The sequence below is a fragment of the Takifugu rubripes genome, chromosome 10 (genome assembly GCF_901000725.2).
Source record: "Takifugu rubripes chromosome 10, fTakRub1.2, whole genome shotgun sequence".
Taxonomy (NCBI): Eukaryota; Metazoa; Chordata; class Actinopteri; order Tetraodontiformes; family Tetraodontidae; genus Takifugu; species Takifugu rubripes.
In genome coordinates this window covers 9,375,255-9,395,825 of record NC_042294.1, presented here as the reverse complement: position 1 = coordinate 9,395,825, position 20,571 = coordinate 9,375,255, and the positions used below count along the sequence as shown (strand labels likewise).

At 48.4% G+C, this 20,571-nt stretch overlaps 1 protein-coding gene across 3 annotated transcripts in view; it reads right to left on the bottom strand.

The window, feature by feature from the left end:
• Positions 1 to 18,617, bottom strand: part of ralyl (RALY RNA binding protein like) — a 52,136-nt gene extending 33,519 nt beyond the window's left edge. Inside the window, exon 1 of one of the 3 annotated variants that reach the window (XM_029842863.1) lies at positions 18,294 to 18,617. Coding sequence is in view for 1 of the 3 variants with exons in the window: in XM_029842862.1 (XP_029698722.1) it covers positions 17,517 to 17,546 (30 nt within the window). In the remaining 2 variants the exon portion in view is untranslated. Of the gene's footprint in view, positions 1 to 17,516; positions 18,272 to 18,293 lie in introns of those variants that run through there. The other 2 variants (XM_029842862.1, XM_029842864.1) reach the window with 2 other exon arrangements.
• Positions 18,618 to 20,571: the final 1,954 nt, after the last annotated feature.

Genomic DNA, 20,571 nt, shown 5'->3' with positions numbered 1-20,571 from the left:
GCCAAGAAAAATCTGGACACGGCGCCGCTCCACGTGGCCGCCAGGCTTGGGCGAGGAGGCCGTTCCAGCGTCCCCTCCGTTATTATTCATCATCCTTCCGTCTGCCAAGAGGGCGCGGATCAGAAGTTTGTTGTTGGGTTTTCCTCATGATGGAACAAACATCAGAAGCACCCAGGCTAACTTAGCGCTAAGCTTTGTTGGTCAACGAGGGCAGCTGCTGTGCGCTTCACGTCTTTGAAATTGTTGTGACGTCCTGGCAGAGTTTAAGCTCCTCACAGGCGCCGCAGCCTTTATGAAAACACACAAACATAGTTCCTGTTTTGTTTGTCATTCCAACAAATCCACGTGTGTGTAGAGCTGTCGGAGGGACGCTGATGTTTGGAGGCCCCCCTCCGATGATACAAATCTCCTTTGTGCTGCGTTACGCACGCAACTCTCTCCCGCTCGCGTTGCCGGGCTAAATGTTCAAAGGTAGCAGAACGCAGCGATGGGGGGAAAATATTAAACTTGCACCGCAAACTTCAAAGCCACTTCAAAAGCTTCTTCATGGTTCAGCGCCTAATCTTCAAAGTGCTACCCGGGATTGCACTGATAGCGCCGCCGTGTCTAGCAGGTACAAACATCCTTGTCACCGCCGCTGAGGTGTGAGGCGCAGAGAAAGGAAGAGATGAAAACAGAAAACTAATTGAGTCCAAGTCTCGTCCTTTCCCTGCGTCAAACACAAAAGCCCCCGACGGAACGTCCGGTAATTACCGACGCCACCGGGGCGATGGAGCGGTCACATCGGGCAGCAGGCAGACAAGGAGGCAAGGTTCAGAATTTCTGCTCAGCCTGAAGGTTCCGACTTTTCACCCTCTACTCAAATATGGACAGATTACGTGGAACCTTCTGTTGCTTTAGCTGCGAGAGCAGGAAACACGCCGTTTCCTTCTGGATTAATGTGACATTTTGAAGACGGAAGATGCAATTCTGGCAAATATGAGATTCACCCCTCTTCACTCCGCAGGTGTCCGGGAGATTTGGATTTACTGAGTCGGGAGTTCAGCGAGCAGACGTTTTATGTCGATGGCACTTAGCAAGCTCACCGTCCGCAGGGTTTCAGAGGCAGGAGGAGCAGACGTGGGCAGACCGACTGAGGGGAAAATCTCCAACGAAACATCCGAGGGGACTCAAACTTGACCAAGAGGGTGCAGCTAGCTGCACACAGGTGCACCACATTAGGGCGGGGCAGCCGCAGACCACAGACAGGAAGTTCAATCCAATAAAAGACACAGACAACAACTACAACACAACAGAAACAAGGACATAGAGACGAAAGAAAGCATGAACTGCCTCATATACCCGTAACTAAGTACAAACACGTAGAAACGCCTGAATCCTCGGCAAGTCACGACCCCTCGCGACCAAAATGGGATCATTCCTGCCATCGAATTAAATAATTCCCTCGAGGGACGCCTGCAGCTCTCCCACCTTCACCCGAGTCAGTTTCAGAGGAGATTTTATTTCATTTTTTTATAAATTTAAATGAATTTCAAGTACTTTCGACACAGACTGAATGCAAACGTGGGGCTGGTTGGACAGTGGAGATACGAGTAGTGACGAGAAGATCCTGGACCCCGGACTGGTGGACACCGAGGCAGCTCAGTGGGGGATGGCAGATTAAATCTGATATATAAATATATTCAGAATTGATAGAGTGCAAAGCGCAAGGATTTTATGTCTCTTGCTCATTGAACATTAATGACATGGCAGAAACCTGCACTCAGACACTGAGCCGCGCTTGTATCCCCCCTCGCGGTCTGAGAGGTTAATGCAACTTTTATTACAGATGCCGTCTTCAGCTATATGTGTCCCGCACAGGCAGACAGAGCTGATAAATATTAAATCTGGAGACCTGAGCTGGCAGAGACTCGTGGAAACTCTCTGGGTGTTTGTGCTCGCCACAGTCCACCATTCAAGAATAATCAATGCGCTTTACAACCCGTTTGGTTCTATAGATCAGAGGGACGTAGCGTGGACAAAAGATGTGGAGTCAAATATACTAAAGCGGCCGGCTGGGTGTTTGATTCCATTGATCTTTCGCTATTTAAAATGCACATATAAGAGTAGCCTCATGCCGTGAAGGGCCTCTCACAGCGAAGGGCACAGCTCCCAAAAATCAGAGGAGACCTAACGGGGCCCGTGTTTGATGGGCTGCATCTCAATAACCTGCAGGTCCCCCGAGAGCCGCAACAGCACAACTACAGAGCGCAGCAAGCGTCTTATATTCTCGCCGACGCACGCTATGAATTTCAAAGCGGGGCCAGCGCGTCATGCAGAACAAGCAGAGATGCACACAAACAACAGGGTCTCAGACGGAGGCAAGCGAAACCGTCTCCAGCGGTATTTAATCGTCCGGCTGCATGTGGTGTCATTAAAAATGGCTACCGCCCTCTCTGCCTGTAAGTAGACGGTTCATCACGCCCCCTCGTTCTATTCCTCTTTAATTGCACGGTGCTCTGCAGCAGCAGACTGGTGTTGGATTTAAAAAGTCTCAATATTTGCCAACAGCCGCACGCTTTAAGAATTTACCCCGTGCGTAAATAATTCAGAATGAAGAGGGGCGCAGAAGAAAAGATCGTTTCTCTACGTTTCTGCAGCGACATCACAGTTGTAGAGGGTATTAGCGGGCGCTAACCAGAGCCAGCACAGCTCACTTCCCTCCCGCCTCTGATGCTAGCTGCAGATTCTTAAAGTGTTTCCCCGTTGAAGCTTAAGGGATCCCTCCAGGGCCAGTCGGGGCGAAGGGCCTGTCATCCTGCCTTATGAAGTGTAGCAGCTTCTTTCTTCTCCTCGCCCTGCCATATTTCTATTTATCAGGTCTGCGGCCGTGCAGGCTTCAGAAAAACGGATCAGAGTGGATGGTTTGTGAAAAGGGAGGCAGCCGCGGTGAATATGCACCAAATCAACGCCCAGGACGCACCCTGCGGACGTCAAGGTGAACCCAAACGGGATCCGCGTGAAGAAATGGCGGAGAAGCTCACACATCGGACCAATCACGGGCTTTGAAATGAAGGCTTTGACAGTTTGTCAGCACATGCTGCGTTTGTGTGGCAGGAGAGGTTTTGGAGTCCGTCTGCCGCCTTCCACACTAACACCCCCCGCCCATAAAAAGCAGCATATGGTGCGAGCACAACACCAGACGACAGTCTGTTTGCCTGGTGTCATGTAAATGACACCAAATAAACATTCAAAAATTAGGCATTAGGAAAACAAACTCGGAGCTGGGGCGTGATTAAAAGGCTCCTTTTGCAAATATGAATATAAAGTACCACAAAATTCAAGCATAATTTAACAACCATGGCTTAAAATAAGGTGTTTACATGCACCGCAGCTTCTGAAATATAATTTACTTGTCAGCTAGCACGTTCGGAATAAACCAGAGGTGTCCTCGTCCTTACTGTGACTCCATTTGGCTTTATTCATATTCTGTTCATCTGTTACGAGATTACACTTCAGTGCTGAACAGAAACCCACAGGAAAATCTCCCTTTAAACAGGAAGAAACCTTGAGCGGGACCAGGACCATATGGGAGGGTGGAGCTAGTTTTTTATTTTGGGATTTGTGCCTGGACGGAGGGCGGACGTAAGCAGAGGAGGAGGTCAGACGGTGAACCAACATGGAAGATCTTTATCATTTACAGAGCTGAGGTACACACAGATAGGAGGTCATGTCACAACAAAATCACCCTTCAGAACCCTCTTGACGATGCTTTGAACAGGAATAATCTTGAGGTGCTTCCGTAACCGATCTGAAGCCGATGAGGATCTCTTCAGATTCACCCTTCAGAGCGTAAAAGTGGAGCATTTACAACCTTCTGAAAGAAGATTCCGGAGAAAATCTGACATGGGGGCGCCGCTCCATGTGGAATGTTGCTTTAAATGGCATCACGGCTCCTTTCAGCTTAGCTGAGTCAACTGTCAACTGTCAGCCTGGCAACTAGTTGTCATTCCATCTGAGAAATCCATCTTTGCATCCCCCATCCGAATATAAATGACTGCAGATTAGTCAGAAAGCCAAAAATATCTTTTAATAACAACAGTAATTTGGAAAAGAAAGAGATCATCAACATGTCAGATCCCAAAATAACCAAAGGTGAAGAGTCAAACCTCTGATCGTCCGCGTCGCCTCACGTTTTATCGCCTATTGCGTTTCTTCCCTTGTTTATTGCCGAGCGACACCTCATACTCAGTCTGTCAGGCCGCGTTATTAATGTTGATGGAGGGAATAAACCACTGTGGCAGCGGAGGGGTGAGCGGGGTCATGAAATGATCAAAGCGGCAAGCGGGGAAAAGATGACAGTTTGGGTGTTCGCGCCTCGCCACGCCAAACTCAAAGGGGGGTGGGGGGAGGGGGGGTGTTAATCTGGAGACATAAACGGCTTTTGAACGGGGGAGTGATGTGCTGCTTAATAATCACAAGCATTAAACAATGGCGAGCTTCCCTCCTGGATACTCCTGTTGGCCTCTCGACGTAGTTCTTAACAATCAGCGTCAAATGAATCATCCCAGAATGAAATTCCCTTCCATCACGCGCTGCTTTGCCTCAATTTACTTTAATAAAACTATAAAAACTGTCATGCGATAATCACTGTGCGCTGATTCCCTGCTTTGCCTTACAGAGTTGAAGAGGATTAAGCCTGGGCTCTCTTCATCGCTAACCCAATAATACATATGACAGAGCTGCAGGCGGCTTAATGTTTACCGCTTGCAATCTCTCCGAGGAGCTCACACGTACTGCAGCCAGGCCTGACGTTATTCTTTCCTCTCTTTCCGTCACCCCTGAACCCTCTCAGGTTCAATCGCTGCTGATGGCGGATGGCTGTGCTGCCGTTTCCCTGCAGTGATCTTTGGTTTGAGCTCTTGGTAGTAATAGAGCGGCGGTAACACGATTGAAAAAGCATTTTTACTGGCAATATCTTTGGATTAGAATTCCACTGCCGCAGTCCAGTGAGAACCGATTTCTCCAAAGAGTCAGTTTTCCACAGCAGAAGAGCTGTCACAACCTCTCAGACGTTTACAAGTGCTTATTTTCCTTTAGACAGCACCAATATTACCGCACTGTTTATTAATGCACCAAAACATGATTTAATAAACTCCAGGACCTCCAAAAAGCTTTAAAAACTAAATGGATTCTTGTTAATCCCGTGGAAATCCACAGAAGCATGAATATACACAGCAGGGACTGCAACCTCTGGCGCGTGTCCCACTAATGGTACACTACTGCAAAATTATCGGCCATCTGTAAGCCATGTGTTACCAGCAGCATTCAAGATGTGTTACATAGAGCACCAAGTTACATGTGGATATAATGTACACTTACAGCTAGTGGTTTCAAATGTAGCTTTAAGGTTGCTACACAACAAACGTCACCATTGTATTGCTCAGTTGAAGTCTGACAGGCATCAAAGGTCGGATGGAGACGTTGAAGTTTAACTTTGGCGGATTTTTGCGCAATCATTAAGAACATTTCGAACTCTTGAAAAAAATCACGCCTGATCTCTTTTGACATGTTTCAAGGATTTTAAAAAAAAATTAAAATTGGCTGCTCAGGAACTTTCCCACCAGATTAAGTTTAGAGACGACACTGAAAAATACTCATCAAACGACAATTTCCCACATATTAACTTCTTCACCAGGTACGTCAAATGATGTCCATGGTTGCAAGACGAAGCTGGCAGTCAGTCAGGACATCGGCACAGTGGAGCTGTTTCTAAAGAGTGACAGCGAGGAAACGCAGAGGCTGAGACACCTGGCGCTGCCAAAAATGTGATGCTTTCTAAAGAGTATCGAGTAAAAAGGAATGCTTTGTCAGATTGTGATGTTTGCCACACCGAGGCAACCGAAAGAGCCTGTCAGCCGTGACAACGAGGAACTCTCTTTCCTGTGGATCTAGGATTGCGTTGACGGCGTAGTCAGGGGAACAATGTGAAAATGGCATAAAGAGGATTTTTTTTCCTGAAGAAATACAGAAATTTGGTCCTCTGATAGCAGATTTTTTTTTAGATTATATAGGTTATAAACCATCCCCACACTCCCCAGAAGTGTAACCCTGCAGTGTTGGTTCGGCTGTGAAGCTCATGAATTTAAATATCTCTGCTATAAAACAATTAAACGTACCCCAGCAGTCAATCTCAAGCATCCCGCTGAATCCACTTACTTGCGTGCTCGTCGCTCATGAACATTTTAATGACAAAGACGGATAGCGCCATCCCATCCTTCAATATGCACAGGACACGTAATGACTTTCTCCTCCTAATGACTCACCCGGGGAGCTTATTGATGAAAGGATATTTGCGTTTAATAGATGGAAGATGAAAGACAATGTGATGAAATGTGCCCGGACTGAAATTGAATGTCACTTTTTGGAGGAACACGAATAACAAAGTGTGTTTCTTTTCTCATTAATAGTTTAGTTTTCCCACTTTAATTCTGACAGCTTGGAGTTACTGTGCCCGTGAGGAGAATCCGATAAGGTGCCTGGACAGATGAGCAAACATCCCTTACAGGTGATGACATCATCTGTGGGTACAATTTTCTGTACTGTCGATGTAAATAAAGCTTTCAAAAATTTTATGCTAAAATGACAGGTCGCCTTTGTTGTCCGGAACAACATCAAAGCAAACGTAGTATCATTTGCTTTGACTGCTGACTAGTATGTATAGAGACTCTATAGCTAGCTCAAAGTGAGCTAATAGGCTAAAATTGAGCATAGAGCAGGAATAGAGCAATGGCACTCTGGAAGTGGTTGTTTTAGGTTGGACTGCCTTGCCCAAAGGTAGCACATGAACCCGCTTAAAATATTTACCAAGGGCTGTTTGTCAGTGAGTCCGAGTAACACAAAGCTGCAACATGAATGATGCAACAACGTCTCAGGACATCAAAACATGTAGCATTTATCGCAGCTGACAACCCCACGCATTTACCATGTCGGCGGCTGGTGTGAGGACGGAGGTTAACGTCGACTCGCTATAAACATGTGACAGCGCATGCTTGGGTCAGGCCCCCGTTCATCAGAACGCGGCTCGCCGACGAGCAGAGAGGCCCGAGTATTGATTTTATAGCCGTTTGTCAGACTTGTCAGCAGACTACCACTGTCAACCTTCGAACCCCGACACACAGCCGTGATTGTCTTTGCAGCCTGAAAACCTTTAAAATAGAGACAGTTCTGGATTCTGGTCCAGTGTGGAAAACTTTGAGTTGCATTTCTTGGGCTCAGATGTCCAAATTTCTTGATTTCAGAGCTGTTTTTGGAGCGTAAAATGTGCTCTACAGTTGTGTTTCATAATCTAAACGGACACACTCATCTGAACTTGTCCTGCACGTCTCAAGCGTTAACGGGGGACAGATCCGTTATTTTAAAGGGACCAAAGCTTCCAGAAGGAAAAGGAGATGGAAATGACCGCGTGACTAAAGTCCTAACAAAGACGAAAGTGTTGCTGGGTCATGTTTACTGTGCAGTTTTGACAGAACATCTGGTTCGGAATTCTCTCTCGACTGCAGGACCATCGCAGCAGTTCAGGGTTTTACTACAGTAAGTAAACAAGGAGTCTCAGACCGGAAGGAAAATGGTTGCTGGGATTTGTGATGCTTCAAACAATGGTTATTTAATACAATACTGGGAAATTTGATCCTGTGGGATCAACTTGGAACATATTTAGCTGTTTGATATCATTCATTCATAGAACATCTGGTCAGAATGTCGTCTTTCTTCCCTGTCTCCCCTCCTCCTTTAACATCAGTAAGAGGGTCGTGACCCTGTCCTGCTCGAGGTTTCTTCCTGTTAGAAGGGAGTTTTTCCCACCACTGTTGCTTCTTTGGATTTCAGTTTCTATAAAACCCTATAAGGGTTCTATAAAGACAATGTGGACTGTAACTGATGCTGTATAAATAAAGTTGAATTAGACAGGAAATGGACAGATGTCAATGGGAAGTAGCTTCATTGAGTTGAAAGTAAGTCAGAGTAAGTCGTTAAAAGTCATCAAAGAGAAACTGTGCTCGTTCCCATACCAACTGCTAGTTACCTCGGCTTAGCAGGAAGACAGGGAACATAATAAAAACTGGAATATTTGTGGTTTCATTTCTATATTCCCCTTAACAAAGCAGATACATGCTAATAAGGCTAGCTTAATACAAAGTTACGGTTATAACATAAAGGGTCTGATCCGGCTGTGAACGTGGGTTACTACAATTCCCTTTGGAGAAACCATCACTGTGCAGGAGGAGCTAAGTTACACTTTAACAAACTCGGTGTGCAGCTATAAAAGTCTCAAACAGCGAGCTAGCAGTGGTGGCCCCAGAGGGAGTCATCATGGTTGGGGCGTGCTGTAACAACAAGCGCTGATGTATTGCAGTTATTTTTTGCTTTAGAACGGTGGATCCCATCTTTTTAAACCCACGATAGCAGCTCATAAAATATTTATGGGACTGGCAAACAACAGGGTGTGTAATTATCATCCGACAGAAGAATACACACCGGCGGCAATCGAGCCACTTCTGCGGCGCCGTCGGTCGGCTCAGGGAAAGGTTAAGTTTCCCTCCAGCGCCGCTCATTTCTGGTGACCTTTCAGAGGCGACGTCTTAAAGTTTCTCCACGTTTATGAAATCAGTTAAAGCACAATCAACATTTAGCTGGCTAAAAATAAACATCAGGCGCGCCGCGTGATGCTAATCCTGCGGAAACGGGCACAGGAAGACACTTGAGAGCGCGACGAGGCTGCAGAAAATCAGTCCAGAGTATTTCTGTCATTCTTGATGCGTAGATTAGTCAGATACAACGACGGGATTCTGCGATGTTCTGCTCCAGAGACGGATTTGCCGGGAACGTGGAGGATCGTTACATTCAGAAACACGGCCGACAACCTGCCACCTCTGAGTGGCGCGGGAGAATATGAAGCCCATTAAATGTATTTACCGGCCGTGCAGGGTCAGACAAAAATATCAGTGTTTATTGAACAAGTTGGAATTCAGTTTGAATTTACCAGCAGTCCTTAATGATACTGAATTGATTTTTGTCTAACAGCACCTCCATTAAGGCCTTAAAAAAAGAATTAAGCTAGCCTTTGCATTTCTGTTGTTCTCTAATAATCTAGCGCTGCATAAGCTAGCACGCTGTTTACAGGTTAGAGAATTAGCTCATCGTCTGGCCTTATAAGTGCACAGATATTTATACTAAAGAATTCCTTATGATTTACAAAGTAATTGTAGAGAAATATGCCCACATAAATGATTTCAAACCTCATTTCTTTACACTTAGCAGGAAGGAAAAGTAATTCCTTTTTAGCAGCAGTAGTGACACCAGCAAAAGTAAACGTGACTTCAAAGAAATATTTTGTCTTCATGTATTTCTTTAGGAAGCTTGTTGTGCGGAGGTCAGCGCTTCACATGTTCTGGTGCAACCAAGCGGGTGTCAGACATCTGAAATGATGGCAGAGGTGCACTGAATACATGCTAATCTGCAGCAAGGCTGCATGAAAAGACAGAGTTATTGCAGACTGGAGTCCCATCTGCTGCTGCTCTCTGCTTCAAAGCTCAGTAGCTGAGAATACGAAGGAGCACATGAATTAAAGCAAACACATCCAGAAATTCATAGTTCATCTGTTTGGTGGAGGAGGGGGGTTATTTAAACATGGGAGGATTAGCATCCTGGCTAATTACCTGTTTTTGGACCAGTTTTTGCCTCATTCGTGTAACATATTGAGCTAAGTTTAGCCTAAATGTGTCATGCGTTTCCAGCGTCGAGGCTAAGCTAATAATAAGCTGTGCTGTGTAAACTGTGTTCTGGCTGCAGCGTGCGTGCTAAATCAATCAATAAAAAAAGCCATTTTTGAGTAACAGCTGCAAAAACCTGGGAAGAATGTGACTGAAATAAAGCCGGAAAGCGATGTTTTCAAGGCAGACTCCCCCCGACTGCACCGCATGCTCTTTAAATATTGTTCTGGGCAATTTGGGAATCGCAGGAGTGTTCCCGGCGACTCTTCCTCCCTGCCATTAACTCCCTCCGCTGAACCTCGCTCTAATAACATCTCCAGACACTTTCCACCCCTTCAGTGACTCCCACCGTACCTCGCCGCTCGCCGCTGTGCGCTAACAGGCTCACTTGAAGGCTGGTGTTAGCAAATCGCATCAGAAATCCAAATGCGCGGCGATCAGGCGAGCAGAGACGGTTCAGAACGTGTCGCGGCGTTTTCGGGCCGAGGCGCGTCGCCATCTGCATTAACAGCTGCCGATAATTCGACAGAAAAGGCAACAAAAGAAGGAGGAAAGGGGGATAAAGCCTGAAGGCGCTCGTTTTCAAAGAACTGACTTTATGTCTTCAAACGCCCTCAGTTGTGATTATAAGCTACATAAATTAATGAAACGCTTCAGCTCCCCGCTAATCACCCTCCATATGTTCTTATTCCGTACCTCTCAGATAGAGTTGTTATGTCCCACCCAATTAAGCGGTGGGGTTGGGTTTGCTAGTCGCTGTGCATGAAGTGTTATTTTCCCGAGATGAAGCTAAAGCTGACGGCGGGTCAACGTTCAGCCCGTCATTGTTCACGCCAGATATCTTATCTGCAGGTGAGGGCCGGATCAGAGCGAGCGGCTCGCAGCACGCCACTGCGTTTCAAAAAGGAGCAGACAGCTAAATAATTAGCTTGAAGATCTGTCAAAGAAGCGTAATTACAGAAGCGACGGGAGGCACGTCTGCCTTTCCGCCGGTTTAAGGCGCGATCCTTGGGGAAGGAGCGAGGCCGACGCTCTGAACAGAAGGTTACCTGTTGTAAAGAAAGGTGAGCAGAGGACAGAAATGAGCGCAACACGATGTCAACTGTCGTGTCACATTAGCGGTGGTGAAAGAGTCGACAAAAAGGGTATTTTTAGACGAGAAATGCCTTATTAGTAAGAGTTCCTACAGGTCGAAGGTCAGAGATCCATGTTAGCATCAGCTCTGTGTTTACGCTGCTGCTAGCCTCTGATAAAACAAACGCTTTCCTTCTGTTTGGATTTGCAGAGACAGAAAGTGGAAAAGCGGCGGCGTCCCGCTGAGGGCAGAGACGGAAGAAAAAGAAAAGCAGAAGCTTCTGTTCAATGGAAAATGTTCAGCTTCTGTGGAGGCCGACATTCTCCACTGTGACCAAACTGTTTAAATTACAGAACTATTATAGAACCCGTCTACATGAGCAAAGATTCCTTTGGAATCAGAGACCCCCCCCCCACTCCCACCATGTTAGCCTGGTTCTGCCCGAGGTTTCTTCCTGTTACAAGGGGGTATAATGGCCACGGTTCTGGGGTCAGACCCCACAGCACCGGACACCATAAAATAAAATAAAGTTCGACGGAAATGGATCCTCAGGCGGGTTTGCCCCTCAAAGATCCAGAATCTGGCATCCTGATCCGATATGATTTTAATCCTGCGCTCTGTGGACGAGGACGGATCTTAAACGCTCTAAATAGAGCAGAACCGGGATCCTCGATAATCTGACTACAGCTTTATTTCAAAGCGCCGGTCCTTGTGGTCTGGAAGCTTCGGCTTTTCTTCTTCCGCCATTTAAAAGTCGTAAACCTGTTCTGGACCTCATCTCCCAAACACAAAAGAGGTGCCCTCAAGGTGAAGATCCTGGCCCTCCTCCGCCTCCTCGCTGTTGTATTTTTCCTCCTCTGGCTGATGTTTCGCACATCTGCCTCCTATTTTACTTTCATTTTCCAGAATTAATTGGAAGCTGAAATTGCTTTTCAAATTGTTCCAACTTGGGCCGACCGACCTAATTAGCTCAGTGATTACGCTTGCTGGGACGAGATCTTCCGCCTAAGTGATGAGACTAATCTGAGCGAATATTTCGAATCCGTGTCTGCAATTAAGGTCATTTACATATGTAATGCGTCTGCTCGATGACTTAATTATGTTTGTATTCCCCGGTGATGTCATTGACAGGTGTCTTTTGGAACATTGCAGAATCAGAGCCGAGCAGATGTCCCGGAACGTTCCGAGTGTCCAGATTGTTGCCGCGGGAACGTAAACAGTGGCTGAGCCCGGACTGCGGAGCTGTGGGAGACACGCGCCGACTGACAGGGGGGCGTATCTTCGCGTTATAATGTAATCACGCTAATGTTGGCGGGAACAAAAGCACAGCTAGCTAAAATGGTACCTTTAACCTTCTGCTGCCCTCGGCGTCGGCCAAATTGACCGGAACACGCCGGCGGGACTGCGGCGCCGAAATTATTTTCAGAGCAATGCAACTTGACCCCGAGAAGGACAATTTCTTTTGTGGTCACGGAGGCCACGTGCCAGGGCGCCATGAACAGAAGACAACCCTGGAAGAGGGGTCTCAGGGATGGCTAGGCTAACCTACAGTAGCCTAGCTAATATGTCCTTGTGTCTGAGCCTAATTTAGCCTAACTCTCCCATCTGGACATGTGCCACCTCTGGCACAGTTGCCATTTTTGCGTCTTCCGGGGGCTTGGCCTCGTGGTCACGCGTCGGTCGACATTACGTGTAAATAACGCTAAAACTGGTCGGGCAGACGTTGGAGGGCAGGGATGCGGACCGGATGCTGCAGCAGCTGATGGGTGCTTTATTTTCGGAAGGTCACGCCAACTAATGTCCCGCTAATGGTTTCGTCCTCCTCCGCTGATGAATATAGTGCAGATGCTCCGTCGCCGGCGTTTCTTTAATTTCACGGGTCAAAAGGCAAATAAACATAATGCAGAGACTCCATGATAAAATCAATATCCTCCACCAGCAGGACAAGTCTCCCGCCGTGGTTTTTGTAATAATAGTCCTTATTTCAACACCGCGCTGACGGATGGAGGCCCGCGGCGTTTATTAGCGAAAGGAGATGGAAACTGCAGCCAAAAGCTGCGACAGCCGCCGGTAACTGTGACAACAGCGCGGCAACGAGCCCCTTGATTTCCTCAGATGTCAGAACCTGAAGGAAAAATCAATATGAAGAATGACGCCTTATTTACACGCGACACCCTGATAGACTGCGGCTGACTGGGAGATGTCAACAAGCTGTTAATGTTGCAGGACCAGATTGCTTTTAATGGCTAAGTGGGGAATTAAATGATGGCTTTGCTATTTTTAGCCCCTCCTGCGCTCACGTGTGCGTGGGACAATGCTTTAGCGTGGCAGCTGTTTGGCTTTTTTGGTTCCAGCTTTAGGGTCTTCTTGTATTTGCAATTCTTAATCTCAATCTGGCGAACATGCGAGCCTATTCTGGGATGCAGGGGGGACGCACGAGAAGCCACTGTGGGGATTAAGACACCGAGCCGATTTCGCTTTCGCTCCGTCCGAAAACGCCCGTAGCGTCCGCCGGCGAGTTGCGGATTCCCCGTCGGGCTCAATCAAAGTTTGAATGCCGGATGCGCACCTTCACCGGCGGCGGCGGCGGAGGTGGCGGAGGTGGCGGTCCCTCGCCACCCCTGAGTGAACCGTTTGTTGAGGGAAACATAAAAGGTTTGTGCGGTGGACACGCTCCTGCCCTCGGGGGTACACAAACTCAATAGCTAGCTAGCTAGGTTGCTAGTGTGCCGTCTCTCCTTGAGTGCACCTGTGCTTTTCCTGGTGGCAGATGCTGAAAATTGAGGTTGTGACCCTTGTGAGTGAGCGAGCCACGACGCTTGGGTGTTGAAATATCACCGTTTTTTTGTTGTTATACATTTCTATTTGCGACACTGCTGCGCGCACACACCCACACACACGTCCTCCCATCGTGCAACACACAACTGCAACAGCTTGGAGCTCCTGAAACTAGATGGCTTAATGACGATGCGTTTGTGGGCGCACGTTAAACTCTACAGTACCGCTTGTTTGAGCTAGCCATGTTTGAGATTAGCCACCAGTTGCTCTGGCCACTAACGAGCAGAACGACCTTGCCGGGCCCTGGAAACGCTGCCAGGATGAGAAGGACCTCCATTCCGATGGGAACGTTCAGAAATCCTCCAACAGCATTGATGTCAAACACGGCCGAGGATCATTCGGACAAACATTTGTGGGGGGGGGGGTGAACACACAACAAGCCGATCAGACCCCAAACTGGCAACAAAGCCGCCTACGGTCGGTTTAAGGCTGTTAGCAGAGGATTCCTCAACCCTACTGGCTCCGCCCACCTCGGACACTTTCCCTTTACTGGTCCTGCCACCTTCAGAGGGAATACTAGGAACTATTCCTGGGGGGGTTGGTTTGGGGACAGTTTATGTCTCTGTGGGGACAATCGAACCCTCCTCTGAGCCATTTTATGTCCTCACAGTCCGTTCGCATCCTTCACCAGTTACTCTGAGACGCGTTCAGGGACACCTCTAAACCAGGCTCAGGGTTCTAATCCCGTGGCTGCTACAGTAGCGGGTCCTGAGCAGGTGAGAGACAGCTGAGGCCAGCAGGACGAGGGCGAGAACAGCTGATCCCAGCAGAACCAGCTCACAGCTGACCCAGATGAGGAGGCGCCGCCGTAATCAGGGTCCCTGAGGAAATCTGGGCAGGACATTATCTGGTCCGCTGCATCTCTGCAGCATCTGGACTCTGCTGCCACCTGCTCTGCTGAGGCCTTGCCGGTGCTGCGGCTTCTGTTTCAGGCCCGAGCATTTACTTTAATCCCGTGGACTCGGCTGAGTTCAGAGGGTGGACCGGGACCCCGCCTGGATCCACAAACCCTTCATCTCAGGAGAACTTCTGACTCGTAAATGAGTATTTCTGAGAGTCCAGAAGTCTGAAACCAATTTACCTGAGGTGGAAATACCTGAGTAAGCCAAACCCGCTGTGATGGTTCTGCCCGTTTCCTTTGTTCTCTTTGGTTCTGGTTCTTTCGCATTAACGAGCAGAAAACCCCATTGTTGTAAATCATTGATCTGCTCCCTTCCTTTGTAGCCTGAAATGTTTGTACTGAAATGAAAGAGGGAATTATGGGGAGTATTGGAGACGACACTTCCATGTGAAACCTCTCTCTTATTTATCGCTTCTCTTTTTGACTAGATTCTAATTGAAAAACCATAAAAAGGAGGCTTTTGTCTGCCTCCGAAGGTCTCAGCTCTGCCTGTTGCTGGGCCCGTTCTCACTTTTACACGTGACTACCGTGAATATCCATCAAGAACAAGGTTTTTGAGGCTTTTCTGCTACGACTGGGAGGTTGGAGGGATTAGAAATCCGACTCCGGATCAAAGCGACGTGTCCAGATTGGTGGATTGACAGGAACCCCCCCCCCCCCATCATCACGTTAGCATGAATCCAGCGTTCACCGGACGGACGTGTGATCTCCGTTACAGCTTCATACAGTCTCAAACTTTTCAGCCGGAAAAGTGGCGTCCTCTCTCGACTCATAACTCACACGGCTCCCGTGACAGACGCAGGAAGTCATCGAGCCTGACCCCCCCCCCCTTCAGATATGGGTTTAATTGCCCAGAATATGAAGTGTGAGATCCCTCACTAATCAAATTAACAGCTCAGAAAAGGACAGGGAAGCACTCGGTGCTCTTTCCTGTCGCGCCCGTCGTGCCAAAGGTTCCCTGTTTATCTGTGCGAGGGGACAGCGAGCACGAGTAATACCCCACGTGCACCCCCACGTGCACGCGTGGGGCGGCGTTTTGCGTCTCTTCCAAGTTCAAGCGGCCTCTCTTGCTGCCCGTACGCTCGCGCCTCCTTATTTAGATTAACAAACGTAATAAATCCATCATTCAATCCGCATCCATTGTAGAATTAATCCACTTCAATTCCAGGAAGTGCTCTTTGTTGTAAACACAGCATTATTTATCAGGAAGCCAAAGTGTCGTGTCTCATTAAGGACAGCTAAATGTGATTTGGAGTAAATATGGCGCATGGATAGCGCGATTTACATCGGCTTATTTATTTGTGATCCCGCTATTATGGAAAGCATGGTAGCAATCTCATCATCATTAATTCTGTAATTAACTCCCTCTTTCTTTATCTGCTGGAAGAACGTCTTAATTGCCTTCCAAACCAGAGCGCCGCCCCTCCCCCACCCCTGCAGCTTGATGGAGGAGGTGCTACAGCTTCATTTAATGTTCAGTCATTAAAGAACCTTTACTGTGGAACCCTAAACTGCTCTTCAAACAACACCAGGAATAACATCTGGGCCCAAACACCGGTCGGGGACGTTTATAGCCGCGTTACTGGGTCAAATAAATCACGCTAACGCCAATAAAACGTTAAATTTAGCATCGCTGGCACGCTGTGTGGTTCAAAAACGATGACACTTTAAACTTAATGGCAGCAACAATCCCATTACACATGCCCAAACACACACACACGCTAATGTTCAAGCACACATGTAGCCCCCCACACGCCTGCCTCACAAGTTCCAGCCAACACTGAGTGATGCCGGTTGCATCTGCATGATGTTTTATTCATGCTATCAGGGCCGTATCCATTCACGAGTGATCGTATTCCTCTGCGGGCCTCCTGAGCAGGTCTGCCTCAGATATGGGAGAGATCCGACTGGAGGGGGGACGCGGCGCCGCAGGACCTATCGGAAGCCGTCATACTGGTCAGCAGCAACGCCAGCAGGGGCATGAGGCACGTCCCAGGGCGGGAAGGTGTGCATTAGCATTAGCAACAGATGGCTCATCTGCATGTCAACAGGAGCAAAGCTCGATGCCTTGAAGCAGTTTTGGAAAGTTTTGGAAGAATCCAGGCCTCTTCCTGCCCTGACCAGATAGCTTTTTTATCCTCTCACCTCCCCAAAGCTCTTCCTTATCACTGAGCCTAAAAACTGCCCCCTGTGGCTTTTTATCTACATTCAGGGAAATCGATACCCACTAACAGCTCCCCGATACATGATGGGATGTGCCACCCTAATTGCCAGAATCAGTTTCTTACCAATATTGAATTGCTGCACATTAAAAGGCTGAATCCTGTCCGCCTGTTTAATGACTTAGCAGCCTTATTCCGGGTTGATGGTGCACTCTGGGATTTGATCGTGCTACTGCAGCAAAATGTGGTTCATCTGGAGCCAGCGCCAGGAACAGCCAGAACGGGGGGGACGCGGCCCCCAAAACCCACCCTGCCCGTCACATTTTAGATTTGCACCAATTAGGCCACTTTCTAAACCCTGTCAGCTCGCCTCTCCTCTCATGTGACCATCGCGAGAAGCGAGCCTGACTCAGCCAATTAGAGCCGGGGCCAGCTGCGGGATGGAGGCGCAGAACGCGCGTTTTCACCGCGGGCGGAAACGCGGCGGCCGCGTCCGGCAGCGTTTGGACGGTGCCGGAGAGCGCGGCGCATCCTGCAGCTACATCAGGTCCTCAGCTGCGGCGTGGAGGAGGAGGAGGCGGAGGAGGAGCAGGAGGAGGAGGAGGAGGAGGACTGGAAAATACCAACGATCCGAAATATAAAAACACGCAAGCCGCGTCTGGAACCGGCGATGTCGCGTCACGCAGAGATCGATCCGATCAGATAACCTTCAGATAACATTGATAAAGAAGGCTTAATGAAGCGTTTGTGCCAGTCCTGCGAAATAACAGCCACAGGTGCACGTTTATCACCTTTATTAGAGACATGAAGGTGTCAATCATGAACTCGTTCCAGATACCTGCGAGTGGGGAAATGTCTGTTCATCCTCGGTGACACAGAAAACAAAAAAACCCCAAGAATCAAAACTGCCCTCGTCCACCCAGCATCATCTAGAGGAAAAATAACATCCGTAAAAAGGAAAAAAAGAGACTTGACACTGCCAGCAAAAGTACAAGCAAATCGAAAAAGGTGAAACACACAAAAAAAAAACCAAAAATAAAAATAGAAACGACAAACCTGCGAGCTGCAAGAAAAGTACCAGGTTAAAAATGATTCCTTCTGATAAAGAAAAGAGGAAAGAAAGTCAAAGCAAAGGTCTGGATCGGTGAGGTCGACCCAAAATGACAAAACTCGAAGGCAAACAAGCAACACTGCAAAATGCAAACCAAAGCAACCACAAACAACAAAAAAAAGGAACAAAAATGTGGGGAAAAATGTCTCAAAACCACCAATCAACGCGTGAAAAATCTCAATACTGACAAAAGCTGCTCGATCGGAACAAAACTGCAAGCAAGTGAGACCGCGTCTGCCCCCGGGACCAGAACAACTGCATGCTGGAAACTTGAAGCCTGGATGTGGGGGGAAAAACGCTCCGAAGCACCGCGGCAATACTCAAATTCAAACACCAGCAAAAGGAGGAAAAAATGAAGAAAAAAAAGGAGGAAAAAAAGGCGGAGGGGGGAAAGAGAGAGGAGGGGTGGGCAATAGAAAAGAGCAAAAAAAAATATGCTTGTTGGAAATGTACTCACCGAGCGGGAGTAAAATGTGGCGAGAAAAATGGGAATGTGGCTCAAAAGACAGTATGGCGGTGCGAGCCGGGACGCGGTGCCTTTTCTCTAGATGTCAGCCTCCAGTTCTGTCATGTGACTCATCCGGATCCCACTTCCAGCAATGAGCGCGCGGCGTCGAACAGCTGATGCTGGAAGCTCGCGGAGTGAGAAAGCGAGTATCCGGAACATCCCACACCGCCGACTGCGCCGCCGCTGCCGCGTCGCCCCGCTGCGCCTCTTTAAAGATGCGGGGCTCACGTGGCGTCAGCGCCGCCGCGATGTCCGCGCGCTTCCGTTCGGTGGGAGCGCGAGGCGTGCGGGGCGCCACGCGCGCGAGGGGGGCAATATTAATAACGCCCTGCGCAGTTTGACGCACGTACGGCGGGTTTTAAAGGTATTTTTAGACGGGAATCGAAAGGGTTCGGCGAAAAGGCTCGTGTCTGGACACCGTATTCACCGTTTTGCATCTCTAGGAGGGCAGTTTGACACGTAAAGGTCAAGATGAAGCCAGGAGTTCGCGACATTTGAGGTGATTCTGCCTCCGCGTGGTCCCTTAACTGCTAGCATGAGTCTAGTTTCAACACGGCCACCGTCAAACCCACATCTCCTCCCCGGAGATGCTTCATCAGACCTTCGCTGCGGCGCGGCCGTCGTCGCTAACGGGGGAAAGTTGCTGCTGAGTCCTCCTGCTCTCTGAAGCCCTTATTCAGAGAGGGGGCCACCTCGGCTCTGAAAATGGAGGTGGTCTGCACCAAATGTCTCTACTCCAACAGTAAACCAGCACACATCCCAGAGGGGACTATTAAACCGCCGCAGGCCGACTGTCCGACTTTAATCTCACGCCAAAGACCGTTTTCAACCGTGTAGTCTTCACCTCAGGCGGGGGATCACTGGACACCCCCTCTCCTGGTAGGGGATGAAGACGAGCCACGTTCCTCCGGCGTTTAAGCCGAGGAAGTAAATAAAGAGCAAACAGACAGAACAAATCATTCGCAACAACGTTCAATTAGAACAGGGGGCACAATTTAGAGCAACCAGCAGCATTATAGCGGCGCCAAATGACTCATTCATTCAGCAAATACCAGCCTGAGCAGAGCTGCTCACACTCCAGGGTCATTTTCTTAATATGGCAGCGGTTTAAATGCACATTTATTCTGTGTGAACAACTCCAGAGCTGCTTTGCACTTTCTTTTCCTGCCAATAAAGGTAAAGAGTATATATGGTAGAAATCAGCAGAGCTGATCAAACACAAACATCTGTCACCGCGGCAACCCCGACACAAGCTAATAACACGCTAACTGCTGCTAATAGCGCCCAGAAATGGCTACATTAGCCACATGATTGGTCGGCATTTGGCGTTGCTGCAGTAGAATTTTGAAATTTCATCCAAAACTGAAGGAAAAGAAGAGCGTTGCCGCAAATTTGAACCTTTCGTTTCGTCCAAAACAGCTGAATTTGTGACTTTCCAGGACAATTTCAGCAGACCAGGACTTCTTTACATTTCCATTCACAACAAAATGACGGGTAATTTTACAGTCGCGCTGCTCTTTGAAGCACACGTTGTCTTTCTGCGTAACTGTAAAGCTAAAGGAGTGCTGCAGAGTGCAATTTCTACATGGTGATGTGAAGCTAAAGTGAAGCTCTTACATCCAAACATCTCAGCTCAGCTCTTTCACAGCAGCCAGGTTGGGCTGACCCATTTTAACCCTCCACAACAGCGGCGAGATCGTCAGAGATAGAAAATCCGTCACCTTCCGAAGAAAAACACTCACTTCAACACGACAGAATCTCCTTTCTGCTGATGGTCTCTGTCCGTGGTGCTGAAAACCAGAACCAGGACCGGTTTACAGGTCCACCCCTGTGGGCCTGACCTGTAGAAACAGGCCGAGGCGGCACCTATCGCCCCCTAGAGGAAGGCAAGTGTCACTGCACCATATCTGACCGCCTCCGATGCTACCTTTGGTGAGTGTGATGCTACACAACGCTCATAATCTGTGGCAACTAGCAGCGCAGCGGCGCGCTGCAGAGATCGCCTCCCCGTCCACCTCATTTGCTAATAAATATCAGCGAATACCCGGTTCGCCGCTGATTGCACCAGACAGGAAAGTAATATCGCGTTATTGATGCATTAGCGTCTGACTGCAGTTGTCAGAGGGAATGCGGCGCGGGCTGGCGTAACGCACAGCGCTGTAGACAACTGTCACCATCCATTCATCACGGCGCCGGTCGGCACACCGTTTCCACCTTAAGCACTGTC